A 19,761-nucleotide genomic window follows, 5' to 3' on the forward strand; every position below is an offset into this window, starting at 1 on the left:
CCCATTACGGGCAGAAGTCATCTGCGGAGACTAGCGAGGGTTTATGATGTCACCAACCCAGGAAGAAGCTCACTGTAGTCCAAACCGGCCGTTTTTGTAGGCAATAAACTGCCGTAACTTTAAAAGACAATATCTCCGTTTGCATTGAACTTTCAGCGCTGGAACTTTACAGATACTGTTTATGCTCAAGCAGCGACATTACACACTAACTAAAGTTAAAAAGTCAAATCGCATGACACCACCCCTTTATTTCAAATTCTTAAATTCTGATTGATTGGTGATTATCTGCAGCTGTCTCTCAGTGCAGTAAAATACTCATTAATGCGCTCAGCATCACCGTCGTCAGGGCGCAGAGGGGCGTGGCGGGGGCGGAGCTTCCTGGGTCAGTGGATGTGTAGGGAAGCCAATCAGGCTCAGCGGTCGCAGTGCAGTGTTGCTGATTGTCACCGACACAGGCTGCGTAAGCCATGGCGTGTGCGATGTAGTTCTGCTCATAAACGCCCTGGAAGAGATGAGCCATGGGGCCGCGGGCCAACAGCGCCACATCCTCCCCTCCGTGAGTCTCAGAGTCCAGCGGGACGGCCGACTGCTGAACGTAATCCTTATCGGCTGAGAGAGAGAACCAGAATAAATACTCACACGGCATGGGTGTTTTTCAGGGAGCCACGTGCTGATTGTCTTACCGGTGTCGACGTGCCGGATGTCTGGGCGCTTGTTGTCGATGATTTTGTGTCCCGGTCCGTTTCCGTACATCAGAGTTGTGTAGGGTAAAAAGTCTGAGGCAAATATTGGAGATTTACCTGAGAACCAACAGATGATAGACACATGAGAACTGGTAGAACTATAAGGTCAGTGTTATTTCAGTAGCACTGAGATACTATTATAGTTGTGTTGAACCAAAAGACCTGTAACCGCTACACCCCTAATAACAATCAATGTCAGACAGACAAATGGATGGATGGATAAATATGTATAGATTGATGCATGAATGAATGAATACAGATGGATGAATGAATGGATGGATAAATATGAATAGATTGATGCATGGATGGATGAAGATGGATAGACGGATGGATGGATATATGAATGGATGGATGAAGATGCATGGATGAATGGATAAATATGAATAGACTAATGCATAAATGGATGAAGATAGATGGATGGATGGATGGATGGATAGATGGATGGATGGATGGATGGATGGATGGATGGATGGATGGATGGACAAATATGGATGATTGGATGATATGGAGCGATAGATAATATGATGTATGAAAGGATGGACATGGATGAATATGGATGGATTGATGAATAATGGATGGATGAATGCATGGATGGATGGATAGGTGAATAGATGAATATGGATGGATGGATGAATAATTGATGGATAAGTGAATAGATGAATATGGATGGGTGAATGGATGGATGGGAGCATTGATGAATATGGATAGATGGGTGGATGGATGATATGGAGGGATGGATGATGAAAAGATGGGCATGGATGAATATGGATGGATGGTGGATGGATGGAATGATGAATATGAATGGATGGATGGATGAATGAATGAATGAATGGATAAATGAATATGGATGGGGGATTGATGGATGGATGAACGAATGGATGAATGGATGAATGGATAAATGAATATGGATAGATGATGGATGGATGGATGGATGGATGAGTGAATATGGATGGATGATTGATTGATGGATGGATGGATGATTGATGGATGGATGAATATGGATGGCTGGATATCATCAGATCAGTATCCGAGACACTTCTTATATATTTTATTAGTAGTGTATGTTGAACTGAATTACCCATAACAGATATTTTCGGAGTGAATTACGTGTACCGCTACGCCCCTAAAATCTAACAATCCCAGATGCACACACGAACAGAAACATACCCAGAATGCTGTTCCCTCTGAATGGGTATCCGTTGAAGGTAAATGCGTGGGAGTGGTCAGCCGTCACGACTGTCAAAGTCTCTTCCTCATTGGTCAGCTCCAGTCCGCGGGCTACAGCGTCGTCAAGGGCCACCGCCTCATGCAGAGCCATGGAGGCGCGACTGTCATGGTGTCCCTGATCAATACGGCCACCTGAGAGAGGACACAAACACCACATCTGATCGATCAATGCCAAATTACAGGTGTTACATCTGGGCACAGTAGCTCAAAAAGTTTTCTAATTTTCTTTTGAACAATCCATTTTCAAGATTTGATCAAAATCTGATGAGATTACTTTTAACAACTGAGCCCAGGTTATTGATTTATAAATAGACTTGGATGAGTGATGGATGAATATGAATGGATGAATATGGATGGATGGATATTGATGGATGAATATATATGGATGGATAACACGGATGGATGGATGGATGGATGGTGAATTAATATGGATGGATGAATAGGTGGATGGATGGCTGGATGGATGGATAATGGATTACCTTCTAATGGATTAATTGGTTTGATGGATTAGTTAATGGATTACCTTCTAATGGGTTAATTGGTTTGATGCATTAGTTAATGGATTATCTTCTAATGGGTTAATTGGTTTGATGTATTAGTTAATGGATTACCTTCTAATGGATTAATTGGTTTGATGGATTAGTTAATGGATTACCTTCTAATGGGTTAATTGGTTTGATGCATTAGTTAATGGATTACCTTCTAATGGGTTAATTGGTTTGATGTATTAGTTAATGGATTACCTTCTAATGGATTAATTGGTTTGATGCATTCGTTAATGGATTATCTTCTAATGGATTAATTGGTTTGATGTATTAGTTAATGGATTACCTTCTAATGGATTAATTGGTTTGATGTATTAGTTAATAGATTACCTTCTAATGGATTAATTGGTTTGATGGATTAGTTAATGGATTACCTTCTAATGGGTTAATTGGTTTGATGTATTAGTTAATGGATTACCTTCTAATGGATTAATTGGTTTGACGCATTAGTTAATGGATTATCTTCTAATGGGTTAATTGGTTTGATGTATTAGTTAATGGATTACCTTCTAATGGGTTAATTGGTTTGATGCATTAGTTAATGGATTACCTTCTAATGGGTTAATTGGTTTGACGCATTAGTTAATGGATTACCTTCTAATGGGTTAATTGGTTTGATGTATTAGTTAATGGATTAACTTCTAATGGGTTAATTGGTTTGATGTATTAGTTAATGGATTACCTTCTAATGGGTTAATTGGTTTGACGTATTAGTTAATGGATTACCTTCTAATGGATTAATTGGTTTGACGCATTAGTTAATGGATTACCTTCTAATGGATTAATTGGTTTGACGGATTAGTTAATGGATTACCTTCTAATGGATTAATTGGTTTGATGCATTAGTTAATGGATTACCTTCTAATGGGTTAATTGGTTTGATGTATTAGTTAAGGGATTACCTTCTAATGGGTTAATTGGTTTGATGGATTAGTTAATGGATTACCTTCTAATGGGTTAATTGGTTTGATGTATTAGTTAATGGATTACCTTCTAATGGATTAATTGGTTTGATGGATTAGTTAATGGATTACCTTCTAATGGGTTAATTGGTTTGATGGATTAGTTAATGGATTACCTTCTAAGGGGTTAATTGGTTTGATGTATTAGTTAATGGATTATCTTCTTATGGGTTAATTGGTTTGATGGATTAGTTAATGGATTACCTTCTAATGGGTTAATTGGTTTGATGGATTAGTTAATGGATTATCTTCTAATGGGTTAATTGGTTTGATGGATTAGTTAATGGATTACCTTCTAAGGGGTTAATTGGTTTGATGTATTAGTTAATGGATTACCTTCTTATGGGTTAATTGGTTTGATGTATTAGTTAATGGATTACCTTCTAATGGGTTAATTGGTTTGATGGATTAGTTAATGGATTACCTTCTAAGGGGTTAATTGGTTTGATGTATTAGTTAATGGATTACCTTTTTATGGGTTAATTGGTTTGATGTATTAGTTAATGGATTACCTTCTAATGGATTAATTGGTTTGACGGATTAGTTAATGGATTACCTTCTAATGGATTAATTGGTTTGATGCATTAGTTAATGGATTACCTTCTAATGGATTAATTGGTTTGACGGATTAGTTAATGGATTACCTTCTAATGGATTAATTGGTTTGATGCATTAGTTAATGGATTACCTTCTAATGGGTTAATTGGTTTGATGTATTAGTTAAGGGATTACCTTCTAATGGGTTAATTGGTTTGATGGATTAGTTAATGGATTACCTTCTAAGGGGTTAATTGGTTTGATGTATTAGTTAATGGATTATCTTCTTATGGGTTAATTGGTTTGATGGATTAGTTAATGGATTACCTTCTAATGGGTTAATTGGTTTGATGGATTAGTTAATGGATTATCTTCTAATGGGTTAATTGGTTTGATGGATTAGTTAATGGATTACCTTCTAAGGGGTTAATTGGTTTGATGTATTAGTTAATGGATTACCTTCTTATGGGTTAATTGGTTTGATGTATTAGTTAATGGATTACCTTCTAATGGGTTAATTGGTTTGATGGATTAGTTAATGGATTACCTTCTAAGGGGTTAATTGGTTTGATGTATTAGTTAATGGATTACCTTTTTATGGGTTAATTGGTTTGATGTATTAGTTAATGGATTACCTTCTAATGGGTTAATTGGTTTGACGCATTAGTTAATGGATTACCTTCTAATGGGTTAATTGGTTTGACGTATTAGTTAATGGATTACCTGCTAATGGGTTAATTGGTTTGACGCATTAGTTAATGGATTACCTTCTAATGGATTAATTGGTTTGACGGATTAGTTAATGGATTACCTTCTAATGGATTAATTGGTTTGATGCATTAGTTAATGGATTACCTTCTAATGGGTTAATTGGTTTGATGTATTAGTTAATGGATTACCTTCTAATGGGTTAATTGGTTTGATGGATTAGTTAATGGATTACCTTCTAATGGGTTAATTGGTTTGATGTATTAGTTAATGGATTACCTTCTAATGGATTAATTGGTTTGATGGATTAGTTAATGGATTACCTTCTAATGGGTTAATTGGTTTGATGGATTAGTTAATGGATTACCTTCTAAGGGGTTAATTGGTTTGATGTATTAGTTAATGGATTACCTTCTTATGGGTTAATTGGTTTGATGGATTAGTTAATGGATTACCTTCTAATGGGTTAATTGGTTTGATGGATTAGTTCATGGATTACCTTCTAATGGGTTAATTGGTTTGATGGATTAGTTAATGGATTACCTTCTTATGGGTTAATTGGTTTGATGGATTAGTTAATGGATTACCTTCTAATGGGTTAATTGGTTTGATAGATTAGTTAATGGATTACCTTCTAATGGGTTAATTGGTTTAATGCATTAGTTAATGGATTACCTTCTAATGGGTTAATTGGTTTGATGTATTAGTTAATGGATTACCTTCTAATGGATTAATTGGTTTGATGCATTAGTTAATGGATTATCTTCTAATGGATTAATTGGTTTGATGTATTAGTTAATGGATTACCTTCTAAAGAATTAATTGGTTTGATGTATTAGTTAATGGATTACCTTCTAATGGATTAATTGGTTTGATGGATTAGTTAATGGATTACCTTCTAATGGGTTAATTGGTTTGATGTATTAGTTAATGGATTACCTTCTAATGGATTAATTGGTTTGACGCATTAGTTAATGGATTATCTTCTAATGGGTTAATTGGTTTGATGTATTAGTTAATGGATTACCTTCTAATGGGTTAATTGGTTTGATGCATTAGTTAATGGATTACCTTCTAATGGGTTAATTGGTTTGACGCATTAGTTAATGGATTACCTTCTAATGGGTTAATTGGTTTGATGTATTAGTTAATGGATTAACTTCTAATGGGTTAATTGGTTTGATGTATTAGTTAATGGATTACCTTCTAATGGGTTAATTGGTTTGACGTATTAGTTAATGGATTACCTTCTAATGGATTAATTGGTTTGACGCATTAGTTAATGGATTACCTTCTAATGGATTAATTGGTTTGACGGATTAGTTAATGGATTACCTTCTAATGGATTAATTGGTTTGATGCATTAGTTAATGGATTACCTTCTAATGGGTTAATTGGTTTGATGTATTAGTTAAGGGATTACCTTCTAATGGGTTAATTGGTTTGATGGATTAGTTAATGGATTACCTTCTAATGGGTTAATTGGTTTGATGTATTAGTTAATGGATTACCTTCTAATGGATTAATTTGTAGCGACTCAGGCGAATCAAACACACAATCGCCAGTTACATTTAACAAATATGTTGTGAAAGCGTTGTGCTGGGTGGCAGACCTTCCCCCAACACAACAGAGGAGGATTCTTCATTACCCTGGAAACCATCTGATAAGATGTTTTACGACCCAAAAGAATTCGGCCACATGAAGTCTTATACACAAAGAGTTTAAGACACAGAGCTTTTGCCTCAAATTATAGACAAACCATCTATAAATGAACATGCACCCCAGGACATTATATGTAAACACATAACTGTTTTGTTAAATGTTTCTTCTGTATGGTATTTTGCATCTTTTTTTATCTTTGTCTTAACAAAGTACTAGTTCAGATAACCTCATATATGTCATGTCTCCTATCAAATTAATGCTCACTTCACGACTTACACTTCCATGTATATCACTTATTCAGAAAATGCAGTGTGTGTTTGTTGCATTAATTATAGTATGAAGACTCAGAGACCCACTGAGTCAAACTTTCAGAACAAAGAGCTATAAAATCTGCTGAGGAATTTCCCGCCGGGAAATCCCAACACTCTCATTGGTTAAGTCTAACCCTGGAGGGTGGGACTTCTTCCAGACCATAAAAGGAGGACCTCGGATGCCCTCCCTTTCTCTTACTCTCTTCTCTTCTCCGAACATCTCCTGCTCTTACTTCTCCAACTCTCTCCCTGTGGGAGCCAACACCCACGGGGGGGGGCTGACACTTAAGCCATGCCACCAATGCAGGCCCTCCAAGCAGGCCTCATCTCTTCCAAAAATCTTCTCTTCTACAATCCGATCTTCAACAACACGAAGCGCCGCTAGAGAAAAGCTGCTTTCCTCTCTTCCTCGGAAAGAACCACCGGATACGCAGGAACAAACGCACACACGCGAGAAGCCACAACTAGAGCAAGTATTATCTTCCAAATTCAACTGCTGTAAAGAGGGTGTGTTATTTTCCCGTTGGGATAAATTAACTCCGTGAAGGTCGTATTTGGTGAACTGAAGGAAAGTTGTTGCTGACCCTCCCCCCACTCTCTTTGTCTCTCTCTCTCTCTCTCTCTCACTCTCTTTGTCTCTCTCTCTCTCTTTTATCTCTCTCTAATTTCAGTCTATTCATTATTCTCTTTTATGTATTCTTTCGTTAATATCTATACTTCTACTCTCGTGATGCATATTTAGTATGTACTTTCTGTGTGAATTGTAGTGTTATTTTTAGTCTGTGTTTATTAAACCTCCAGAAGACATTTAATGAGTTGAATCTGTTATTTTGCCACATACACAAAGTCAATGAAACTTGCGATCTAAACGTTACCTAACTGCTTATGCTACTATGTTAGTAAAGTAAACTGTATGACCATTTGAAATATTGAACTTATCCTGATCAGTAAAGTTAATGTTTCTCATGCGCTCGTAAAGCAGTAATCCATTATTGAGAATTGATTTGAAAAGTCTATAACTAATTTGCAGGACAAACTTAGTAGGATAATTTCAAGCAATTTCATAAAGGGTTACTTGTATTTAATTAAACAATTTTCCCTATCGGAAAATTTTAATACGTAATGAACAACTGGCAAATCATATTCATAAATTCATGAATATTGAATATTAAATCCCTTTTGAGTTAATTATTCCCCGAGACATTAAACTCATAAGCTCGTTGTTGTTACATGTATTTGGTGGAGAAATTACCGGGCAAGTTTCAAACGTTTGTGTATGTGTGAATGATATTCATATTCTATTCATTGTGTATTTTTGAGGTATTAATAACCTGCATGCGCGTTTTGTTTCGTTTTTGTTTTGTTGTTGTTGGTGAATTATGAACGGTACGCGCAAAGCGAACCCAAGCATAAACAGATGCTGAGAAATGTTGAAGTAGCCGGATTATATTAATGAAATATGAACGGTACGAAAATCTCCGCGTGATCTCCGAATAACTCTGCAGCCGTAGGCACAATAGGGTTTATCCGCGTGATTTCCAAACAAATGTATTGTAGAAAATCCATACATTTGACTCGAGCAATATATTATGTGTTCCATCAAAATAATGAGATTTTGATGATGTCTGTAGACACGTACGTTGCGTTATCCCGCTTGATCTGAACTACGAAAAGTTTCTATCTGTGCGGAAGATTGGGACAGGGCGAGACTCTCCTGTACAATATAAGGGGCCTCAGAATAATTATTATATCGTTAAGATAAACGATAACTCCTGGTTTAAGTCTGGCTTAGCTAACCAAAGACCTGAGACCTAAAACATTTGAACCAGAGATGCTGAAAACCGTCAGCCATATTGATAAATGTCTATTGGAGTCCATGTAAAATGCGTGAATAGGCAGACGATAAATTCCTGTTTTTCATCGGTTTCGTTGAGTAATTTTTAAATGATCTGCAAAAGCCAGTAAAGTGCAGAACGCCAGGGCGACTCAGAAATTGCAACGCCGCTTGCAAACCGCCAGAGGGCGACTCAAGAATTGCAACGCCGCTTGCAAACCGCCAGAGGGCGACTCAAGAATTGCAACGCCGCTTGCAGCACGCCGGAGGGCGACTCTAGAACCAGACAAAGCCATCTGGTGAGCATTTCCGCCTAACTAACTGTAGTCTAGGGCGGGCGCAATAGCGCCATCGTGTGGATAAATTCGGATAGTTTCACTCTCCGTTATTTGATTCTGCCTTAACAAAATAAGTTTGAGCCTATAAATTGTTTATTGCTTACTGTTGTACACAGTTTCATTTATACAATTTTTCTAGCAACAACCAAGTCTCCTTTCTCGCTGATTAAACACCCTTATTCGAATTTGAAGTTTAAAAAGAAACATAACTTCCTCTAACTCAAAGTGAAATTAGGTTTAAGTCACACAGTCCAATTGGAAGGAAGGACGCCACCGTGTGGCTATACCCTGTTACATCAGCGCAACACTAAATCCCTACGCCCTTCCTGATTAATTCTTTTATTTGGATAACTCCCACTTAGAGATTAATCGTTATAGGATAAGATTTTTGATTGGCTTTCTTTTATTTGATTTTTCCTTACAGGCTTATTTAAATTTCATGTAAACTTGCTTTGAATTTAATTTGAATTAAGTTGAGCTTCTAATTTTTTTATTTTTTTTTATTTTTATTTATAATTTTATTTTAATTTTTAATTTTCAATTTTCAATTTTAATTTTTAATTTTAATTAATTTTTTAATTAAAAATTATTATTATTATTTATTTATTTTATTTTTTTAATTATTATTATTATTTTTTTCTCTCTGCAAAAGTTTTTCTTTTCCCCTACCATTGGGAATAAAGCTCAGTCTGGTAATTACAAACAGTATCAAAAGTGCTTTTGTTTTATCATTACTTGACAGAAACTTTTGCCTTTTTCTAAATTGCTCTTGATATTTAATCTTCCACTTAAGCGACCTCAATCCACCCGGATGAGCTAAATGGGATAACCCATAGTACAAGCCGAATTTTAGTATATCTTGAGCATTTAGCCAATTAATTTCCCTAACACTCCCGGCGCGCACGCTGACATTCCTTTCATTACAGACCAATTCATCTTGTGTTTGTTTCCACTGTGCTCTTTCCTATCCTCACTGTTGGACTATCACGATTGTGTTTCTTTCAGTTCACCAAGAGACCCCAAGGAGAATTAGATAGTCCCGGGACAACCGAGCAGCAGTTCACCAAGTGACAACCAGGGCTACCGCCCACCTAATTGTCTGAATTGTCTAATTATCTAACTGTCTACATCAGTTAGCCAAAATTCCCAGCTATCCGTACGATAGCTCATTAGCTTAGAACAAGCTTGCATTGGCTCTCTCTCTGTGTGTGTGTGTGTGCTGTGTTTCTCTCTTCCGCAGTAATGTCCCGTGCCCCCAGCCCTGCCGTCCCGTGGGATCGCCTAACGACATGGCTGGAAGCGCTAACGGCCACCAGTCAAGGAAGCCTGGGGCAGCCGAGCCAGGAGCAACTGGACACCGAGCTAGACCAGCTGATGACACACGACCCCACACACAGCTACTCCAACAAGGAAGTGGCCAAGATCCTCGGAAGCCTCGCCCACGTCCTCATCGCACAGGCACGTCTAGGCGAAGGGAGCTACGACAACCTGGAACAGGAGGCAGCAACGCTAAAGCTTCAAGCCAAGGAGGCCCGGAGAGACAAAGCCCTCACCCAGCTTCGTCTAGATCAGCTTCTAGACACAGAGAAAGACGACGAAACAGACAAAGAACAAAGAAAAGAAATAGAAAGACTTCAAAAGACCCTGGAGGAGCTCCGTCGTGACACCGACCGACGAGTACAGTCAGAGAAAGACGCCAGGAAACACCTCGACGAACAGCTTCGGCGTGGCGAATCCCTCCTGGAGAGAGCCACTGATGAACTTAAAGACAGAGACATTAAAGCTAAAGTCTATGCAAAACATTTGCAGTCGGCACAAGCCGAGATCGACGAGCTCATCCAGCAAAGACACGAGCTCAAAAATGAACTTGACATGGTGCAAAGAGAACTGAGACAATCATATATAGTGCAACGTTACCGGAAGGGGGAAACACACAACACAGAGTTTCCCCTGACCAGTTACTCCGCACATTTTAGCCACGAAGCAAGAGCTACGAAGGGGAATGACAGCCCCCTGTTTAAAAGAGCACCCGCCAGTCTCCACGAATCCTCGTCAGCAGCAAAGGAAAGGACGCCCTTCCAGGAAGTCAAGGTCAACAGCCACGAAGCTTCAAAGAACCTTGACAAGCTGGCCAGGAATATTCCTACCTTCAGCCCAGACCCGGCAGGAGGACACGACGTCCACGCATACTTAAAAGACATAGACTTTTACTTGCAAACTGTCGCTCACGCGAACAACTGGGACAGACTGTACCTGCTCAGGGCCACGTCTAATCGTGACGTACGCAGCTTTCTGGATCGACAACCAGAGGCCATCAAAGCGGACTACTGGCATCTACGACAAGCTCTAATTCGTGAGTACTCCGACCCCGAGTCAGACCAGGGGTTCATCACTGCCATGGACCTCAAGCAAGCTCGACGTGAGACCTCACAGAACTTTTATAACAGACTGCGACGTGCCTACTTCGGGACACGTAACGACCCAGGCATGGAAGAGGACATCAACTTCAAAACTCTTTTCCTCCGAAACCTGCACCCTACCATCAGTTACCACCTGGGGGTGCTGGCGTGCCCGCGCAGCATGGGCACGCAACAGTTAAGAGACTTGGCTCACAAAGCTTACGTCAAACAGAAAACCATTTCTGAAAAGACTGTAAAACAGCCCACCATCTGCCCTGTCTCTGTGCACCACCCAGAGCTAACCCTAGAGGGTGCCAAACAGAACCACAGTTACCGACCCGTCAACAGAGAGTCCAAACCACTCCAAGCCAGCAGAGGACAGCGTGGTCGTAATGGCGACCGTCCACGGTACCAGAGTGATCGCTCTGAAGGATCCTGGGAACCGCCTCGCCCAGAAAGCCAGCGAAGAGGCCACTCTCGACGGGACAATGGTAGGCCCAGACCTGAACCCACGTCTGGCAAAGAAAGTGTAGCTGCTTCTGAAGTTACAGAGCTCATAAAGATCCTGAAAGAGCTCCTCCGACAGAAACCTCACAAGGAAGACAAGAAGGACGGACCAGGTACAGCACGACTAGACATGATAGCTGAAATCAACCTTCCCGCCCTTCCTGCAACTGAATCATCCACCCTGAACACTGTTCCCCAACCACGGACTAGTGTAATAACTGTTGCACCCCCACACGTCAGCAGCACACCCACACGACAGCTGACAGCAACAGCCTCTAATCAAGACAGTAACATGGGGCAGCCCAGCGTACCAAAAAGCGCTGTTTTGATTGTTTGCACGCATAATGAGACACTTGACACATATCCAGACGGCTTATCAAGCAACACACAGGTCCCCACACCAAGACTCCTGGGAAACCTAATCGAGAAGGGGATGGCTCGAAAACTCTATCTGACTATCACTATGGAAAGGGAATTTAAGCTCGAAGCCCTAGTTGACACTGGCTCCGACCTCACGCTTATATCCGCCCAACTGTTTGAAAGACTCAGATTTGAAGCACAGAGGAAAAATCGCACCCTTAACCTTCACACTTGTAAGCTAAATGTGCAGTCGTATAGCCAAAACGACATCCAGCTCAAGCACGTAGCTTCCATCCACCTGACAATTGGACCTATGAGGCTGATTCACCCAGTCTATATCTCCCCTATGAACACTTATCCGTTTCTCATCGGAAAAGACCTGCTGGACCGCTTCGAACCCGTACTGGACTTCAAACAGCTGAAAGTCTGGGCTCAAGTGCGTGACCCTCTGCCCCTTCAGACACACACATCGTCTGAGCAAGACTGTCAAGTCACAGAGGTCACGGGAACTCCCACAGAGCCAGACTGCCAGGTCACAAAGGCCACGGGACCCCCTGCAGCACACTGTGACAACACAGCCTCAGCCCCAAAGCCAAGTTCAAGTTCGCTACTTTGCACATTTCAGCTATCCAAAGACTCTGATACCTTCTGCCCCCGGGTCATGAATGACCTACAGCTGAATGACATTATCACAACGAACAGTATCCCTGCACTGTGGGCAGACAACTCAACCAAAAGTCTACCACTGTGCAATGCAATCAGTAGAAACACACCACACGGCGACATGTGGGCACCCCCAAACCCCACATCCAGCCCCATTGTTGCAGTGCTAACCCACAGCAAGCGATCGACACCGGCTACAATGCCTCCCTTGCAGCTGCTATCGCTAACGCCGCAGTTTTCACACAACGATATTGCGGATATGCAAGCCTCTGACACTGCAATAAAGACAATTCTTGACCACCTCTCAGACCCCTCCAACCACCCTATCACTGACTCTGAGCTCATTGATGACTCTAGCCACAAGCATCTACATAACTCCAGACACATGATGCGTATTATGGACAACATTCTCTGGTGTGCACCCGATGGCAACACAGCGCCACGGCTTGTAGTGCCACGGTCGCAAAGGGGGGTGATGCTAATGTACGCCCACAACACACCATGTGCTGGACACCACGGCACCAGAGCCACGTATGACACACTGAAACAGGTGGCATATGGGCCTGGGATGCATCAAGATGCGGCAGAGTATGTTAGAGAATGGCTAGTTCGCTGCCAGTGTCAACCAGCAAACCCGAACCACAGAGCCCCACTGCAACACAGAGGGACCACGTTCCCATGGTCAAACCTACAAATCGACCGGGTAGAACCCCTGCCCAGGTCCACAAAAGGCAAAAAGTACTTTCTCACAGGGGTGTGCCAGTTTACCAAGTGGGTGGAGTGTCAACCAGCACCCAACGACACCGCCCAGACCACGGCATACCACCTGATGAATCGCATCTTTTTCCTGTCAAGATTGCCACTGAGAATCAACTCAGACAGAGGCATCCACTTCACTACTGAGGCCATGCAACAGATCTGGAAATGCCTAAGAAACGCGGCCGTGATCATGCTCCTGTGCCTCCAGACAATCAGAGGCCAGCCACCACCAGACATCATCACACCGGGTCCAGCCTCGGGCATCGTTCTGAGAGAGCAACCTGGACTGCTGATCACCAACTGCAAATGAATCCTCAAAAGAAAGACGTACTCTCCTGAACTTCACATCAGCAGCGCAAGCTCCTCCAGCCCTGCACACAAACGCAAAAGGGGGGAGGAGCCCAAGCCCTCTGCCTAACCTTACACCAGCTTCAAGAACCTTCTCCTCCAACACCAGTTAGTCACCTTGTAGGCGATACTGCCAAGCCCCACACTATGTCATGCATGTGATTTGAGAAAGAAGGCCTTTAACGAACACAAGGCCGCCTCTGAAGGGATTCTCAAAACCCCAATGACTTTGAACTTTGAAACAGAGAAACCAACGTGGATCACCAGAAGGCACCCAGCCTGGCCACAATGCGAGGCACCCTCTGAAAAGTTCCTAGTCAGCATAGGACATAAAAGTGTCAAGATGCACAGTCCATCTCCCTAGGCAGGAGACCTAAAGGACTGACTGGTCAGTGCGAGGAACATGGTTCCACCCAGGGCTGCAGAAAGCCCACAGCACACCTGCACCACACAAACGGACTTCTGGATGACAGGTGACGCACCGTCAGGGCACCTGCTGCCTCGACACCTGCTGCACAAGCACAGAGACCTGAACTGGGCTACTGTCTGCCTTATCTGCCGTGGAACGACCATCACTTCAGGAGACACAAACAACTGGAGCCTAACATGGCTATGGTGTGTCTGATCTTCCTGAACCTTTGATATCGCTCGTTGTTGTCCATAGGAGGGACAACAACTAGCGAAAGGGGGGATTATGTAGCGACTCAGGCGAATCAAACACACAATCGCCAGTTACATTTAACAAATATGTTGTGAAAGCGTTGTGCTGGGTGGCAGACCTTCCCCCAACACAACAGAGGAGGATTCTTCATTACCCTGGAAACCATCTGATAAGATGTTTTACGACCCAAAAGAATTCGGCCACATGAAGTCTTATACACAAAGAGTTTAAGACACAGAGCTTTTGCCTCAAATTATAGACAAACCATCTATAAATGAACATGCACCCCAGGACATTATATGTAAACACATAACTGTTTTGTTAAATGTTTCTTCTGTATGGTATTTTGCATCTTTTTTTATCTTTGTCTTAACAAAGTACTAGTTCAGATAACCTCATATATGTCATGTCTCCTATCAAATTAATGCTCACTTCACGACTTACACTTCCATGTATATCACTTATTCAGAAAATGCAGTGTGTGTTTGTTGCATTAATTATAGTATGAAGACTCAGAGACCCACTGAGTCAAACTTTCAGAACAAAGAGCTATAAAATCTGCTGAGGAATTTCCCGCCGGGAAATCCCAACACTCTCATTGGTTAAGTCTAACCCTGGAGGGTGGGACTACTCCCAGACCATAAAAGGAGGACCTCGGATGCCCTCCCTTTCCCTTACTCTCTTCTCTTCTCCGAACATCTCCTGCTCTTACTTCTCCAACTCTCTCCCTGTGGGAGCCAACACCCACGGGGGGGGGCTGACACTTAAGCCATGCCACCAATGCAGGCCCTCCAAGCAGGCCTCATCTCTTCCAAAAATCTTCTCTTCTACAATCCGATCTTCAACAACACGAAGCGCCGCTAGAGAAAAGCTGCTTTCCTCTCTTCCTCGGAAAGAACCACCGGATACGCAGGAACAAACGCACACACGCGAGAGGCCACAACTAGAGCAAGTATTATCTTCCAAATTCAACTGCTGTAAAGAGGGTGTGTTATTTTCCCGTTGGGATAAATTAACTCCGTGAAGGTCGTATTTGGTGAACTGAAGGAAAGTTGTTGCTGACCCTCCCCCCACTCTCTTTGTCTCTCTCTCTCTCTCTCTCTCTCTCTCTCTCTCTCACTCTCTTTGTCTCTCTCTCTCTCTCTTTTATCTCTCTCTAATTTCAGTCTATTCATTATTCTCTTTTATGTATTCTTTCGTTAATATCTATACTTCTACTCTCTTGATGCATATTTAGTATGTACTTTCTGTGTGAATTGTAGTGTTATTTTTAGTCTGTGTTTATTAAACCTCCAGAAGACATTTAATGAGTTGAATCTGTTATTCTGCCACATACACAAAGTCAATGAAACTTGCGATCTAAACGTTACCTAACTGCTTATGCTACTATGTTAGTAAAGTAAACTGTATGACCATTTGAAATATTGAACTTATCCTGATCAGTAAAGTTAATGTTTCTCATGCGCTCGTAAAGCAGTAATCCATTATTGAGAATTGATTTGAAAAGTCTATAACTAATTTGCAGGACAAACTTAGTAGGATAATTTCAAGCAATTTCATAAAGGGTTACTTGTATTTAATTAAACAATTTTCCCTATCGGAAAATTTTAATACGTAATGAACAACTGGCAAATCATATTCATAAATTCATGAATATTGAATATTAAATCCCTTTTGAGTTAATTATTCCCCGAGACATTAAACTCATAAGTCATTGTTGTTACAAATTGGTTTGATGGATTAGTTAATGGATTACCTTCTAATGGGTTAATTGGTTTGATGGATTAGTTAATGGATTACCTTCTAAGGGGTTAATTGGTTTGATGTATTAGTTAATGGATTACCTTCTTATGGGTTAATTGGTTTGATGGATTAGTTAATGGATTACCTTCTAATGGGTTAATTGGTTTGATGGATTAGTTAATGGATTATCTTCTAATGGGTTAATTGGTTTGATGGATTAGTTAATGGATTACCTTCTAAGGGGTTAATTGGTTTGATGTATTAGTTAATGGATTACCTTCTTATGGGTTAATTGGTTTGATGTATTAGTTAATGGATTACCTTCTAATGGGTTAATTGGTTTGATGGATTAGTTAATGGATTACCTTCTAAGGGGTTAATTGGTTTGATGTATTAGTTAATGGATTACCTTTTTATGGGTTAATTGGTTTGATGTATTAGTTAATGGATTACCTTCTAATGGGATAATTGGTTTGACACATTAGTTAATGGATTACCTTCTAATGGGTTAATTGGTTTGACGTATTAGTTAATGGATTACCTTCTAATGGATTAATTGGTTTGACGCATTAGTTAATGGATTACCTTCTTATGGGTTAATTGGTTTGATGGATTAGTTAATGGATTACCTTCTAATGGGTTAATTGGTTTGATGGATTAGTTAATGGATTACCTTCTAATGGGTTAATTGGTTTGATGGATTAGTTAATGGATTACCTTCTTATGGGTTAATTGGTTTGATGGATTAGTTAATGGATTACCTTCTAATGGGTTAATTGGTTTGATGGATTAGTTAATGGATTACCTTCTAATGGGTTAATTGGTTTGATGGATTAGTTAATGGATTACCTTCTAATGGGTTAATTGGTTTGATGGATTAGTTAATGGATTACCTTCTAATGGGTTAATTGGTTTGATGGATTAGTTAATGGATTACCTTCTAATGGGTTAATTGGTTTGATGTATTAGTTAATGGATTACCTTCTAATGGATTAATTGGTTTGATGTATTAGTTAATGGATTACCTTCTAATGGATTAATTGGTTTGATGGATTAGCTAATGGATTACCTTCTACCAGCAGGAAGAATCCTTTGGGGTTTTTCTTCAGGATCTGAATGGCTTTCTCTGTGGTCTCTGAGATGGAGGGATCCATGCTGGGGTCTCTCTCCACATCGAACCTCAGATCTCCAGGCTCAAAGAGGGCTGGAGGGACAGAAACCAGGGAACATTTCAGACTTTTCATTCAGATGTTCTATGGATCTTTATCAAGACCTTGACACTCAAGGCAATATGAAGCAGGGTTATTATTGATAATTAAACCTAAAACTATCAAAAACATTTTATATGTTATTATAATTGAAATAAAGCTGAAACCAAAAGCAATAAAAATTACAAAATGTCGGTGTTGGTTTGGCTTGCTCAGTTGGGGACACTAAAATTATGATCCAAATTATTCAACTAAATATACAAATAAAATTAATTAATTAAGTCTTATTTAACTCTATAAACTATAATACTGATCTCCCAACATTGTCGCTATATGATAAATCAAAATAAGCTGATAACATCACTGTTTTCTCCAGAACGACTGTACAGCTGAATCTAATTTTATTGCAGTATTATCATGTTTGACACTGTGAAGCTGCTTTGACACAATCGTCATTGTAAAAGCACTATATAAATAAAGATGATTGATTGATTGACAAAAACATTTAAAAAATAAGTTAAAATAATTCAAAATATTAGAATCTATAATAGCATAACTGCTACAGTTAGTCTGGTATAAAGCTCATGAGCTCAGTTCCTCTGGTTCAGAAACTCAAGCATCTCTGTTCTGAATGAAGGTCTCGCACCCATCAGATAATCGGTCTTCTCAGGGTCCACAGCGTCAAAGTCCGTCTTATTCCACACGTATCTCGCAACCTGCACAAACACGCCAAGGCAAAGTCCATTAATTAAAAGGGTGGTGTCATGCGATTTGACTTTTGTAACTTTAGTTAGTGTGTAATGTCGCTGCTTGAGCATAAACAGTATCTGCAAAGTTCCAGCGCTGAAAGTTCAATGCAAACGGAGATATTGTCTTTTAAAGTTACGGCAGTTTATTGCCTACAAAAACGACCGGTTTGGACTACAACGAGCTTCTTCCTGGGTTGGTGACATCATAAACCCTCGCTAGTCTCCGCAGATGTGACTTCTGCCCGTAACGGGAAGGAGCGTGGCGTTTCCAGGACAACCTGTGCTTGGCACTTCAGCCAATCAAAATACAGGAAACTACATTTGGCCATCTGACCAATCTAAGACCATTGCGTTTTTCAGAGGGATGGGCTTCATAGAAGCAGGAAGCAGACGAGCCGCTCAAAGGACAGTGAAGACATGGGTGTGGAATAAAGGGAGAATAGAAGAAAAATACGTGTTTAAAAAAAGAAGTGTTAATACATGTTATACTGCGCCCCATAAAACACAACCAAGCCTAGAAAAAAACAAAGAACCACCCTTTTAAAGTCAAGTCATTTCAGTTGGCGACCATCTTTAAAACGCCTCTCTCTCTTTGAATGAGGGAACATCAAATTCTCCCAAACTGTTTACCAAGCTCACGATTAAATTGACTGTCTGACAATAACTGTCCATAAATTTTGTCATGACGAAAAAAGGCTTTTTCAGACTGGACCCGCACATGTGTATGGAGGACTAACCCTGGAGTAATTAAAGATACATTACTGAATGAATGAACAAGTTCATAAATGAATAAAGAAATTAACATGGATGTATGTAAATGAATAAATAGATAAATAAATGTGATAGTAGGAAAATAAATAACAAACAACTTGATAAAATTAATTATTCATTTTTAATCAAATTTCCCAAACTTTCTCTTAATTTATTATTTATTATTTTTTATTTATTTGTTAATTCATTTTAATATTTATTTTATTATGCGTTTATTTATTTTGTACATTTATTTATTCCCACATGTATTTATTTTTACATTTATTGATCGATGGATTCATTTTTATTTACTTTGCAGTGTGCAACACATGTAAATGAGGAGGGCGGTCCTTGTGTAGCTTCAGTGCATCATTGGTTGAGAGCTCAAGCACAGAATCGTCAGACCAGCTCAGGAGTGTTATCGTTAAAGGAAGTGTATGTAAGATATTGGCCAAAACTGGTACTTCATTCCCCTCTCCCCCCTGATTTGAGGTTGCCAGATAGGCTGCATTATCCAGCAGGAACATATGTATCTTCAGCTGTGGTAACTAGAGCAGAGCTGGCAACCTGTATGCAGAAACACTACTGACTTTGTGATTGGTCGATAAGTGGAGGGTGGAGCTTCAGGCCAAAACATCAACATCAAATGAGAGCTGTATTTGAAATTAACATGATTTCTTAATGTCTAGTGATAGCCTAGTCTAGTGACGTATCAGGATCATTTTATGATTCATTGAAATACATTTT

The 19,761-nt window shown here is 40.1% G+C and overlaps 1 protein-coding gene across 1 annotated transcript in view; it reads right to left on the reverse strand.

Annotated features, from left to right (window-relative positions):
• Positions 1–298: 298 nt before the first annotated feature.
• alp3 (alkaline phosphatase 3) overlaps positions 299–19,761 on the reverse strand; it is a 37,613-nt gene continuing 18,150 nt past the window's right edge. Inside the window, exons 7-11 of the mRNA XM_067451895.1 lie at positions 18,162–18,231; positions 17,377–17,511; positions 1,911–2,102; positions 684–800; positions 299–609 (exon numbers count right to left, since the gene is read on the reverse strand). Coding sequence (XP_067307996.1) covers positions 299–609; positions 684–800; positions 1,911–2,102; positions 17,377–17,511; positions 18,162–18,231 — 825 coding nt within the window. The remainder of the gene's footprint in view (positions 610–683; positions 801–1,910; positions 2,103–17,376; positions 17,512–18,161; positions 18,232–19,761) is intronic.

The sequence above is a fragment of the Pseudorasbora parva genome, chromosome 8 (genome assembly GCF_024679245.1).
Source record: "Pseudorasbora parva isolate DD20220531a chromosome 8, ASM2467924v1, whole genome shotgun sequence".
Lineage (NCBI taxonomy): Eukaryota > Metazoa > Chordata > Actinopteri > Cypriniformes > Gobionidae > Pseudorasbora > Pseudorasbora parva.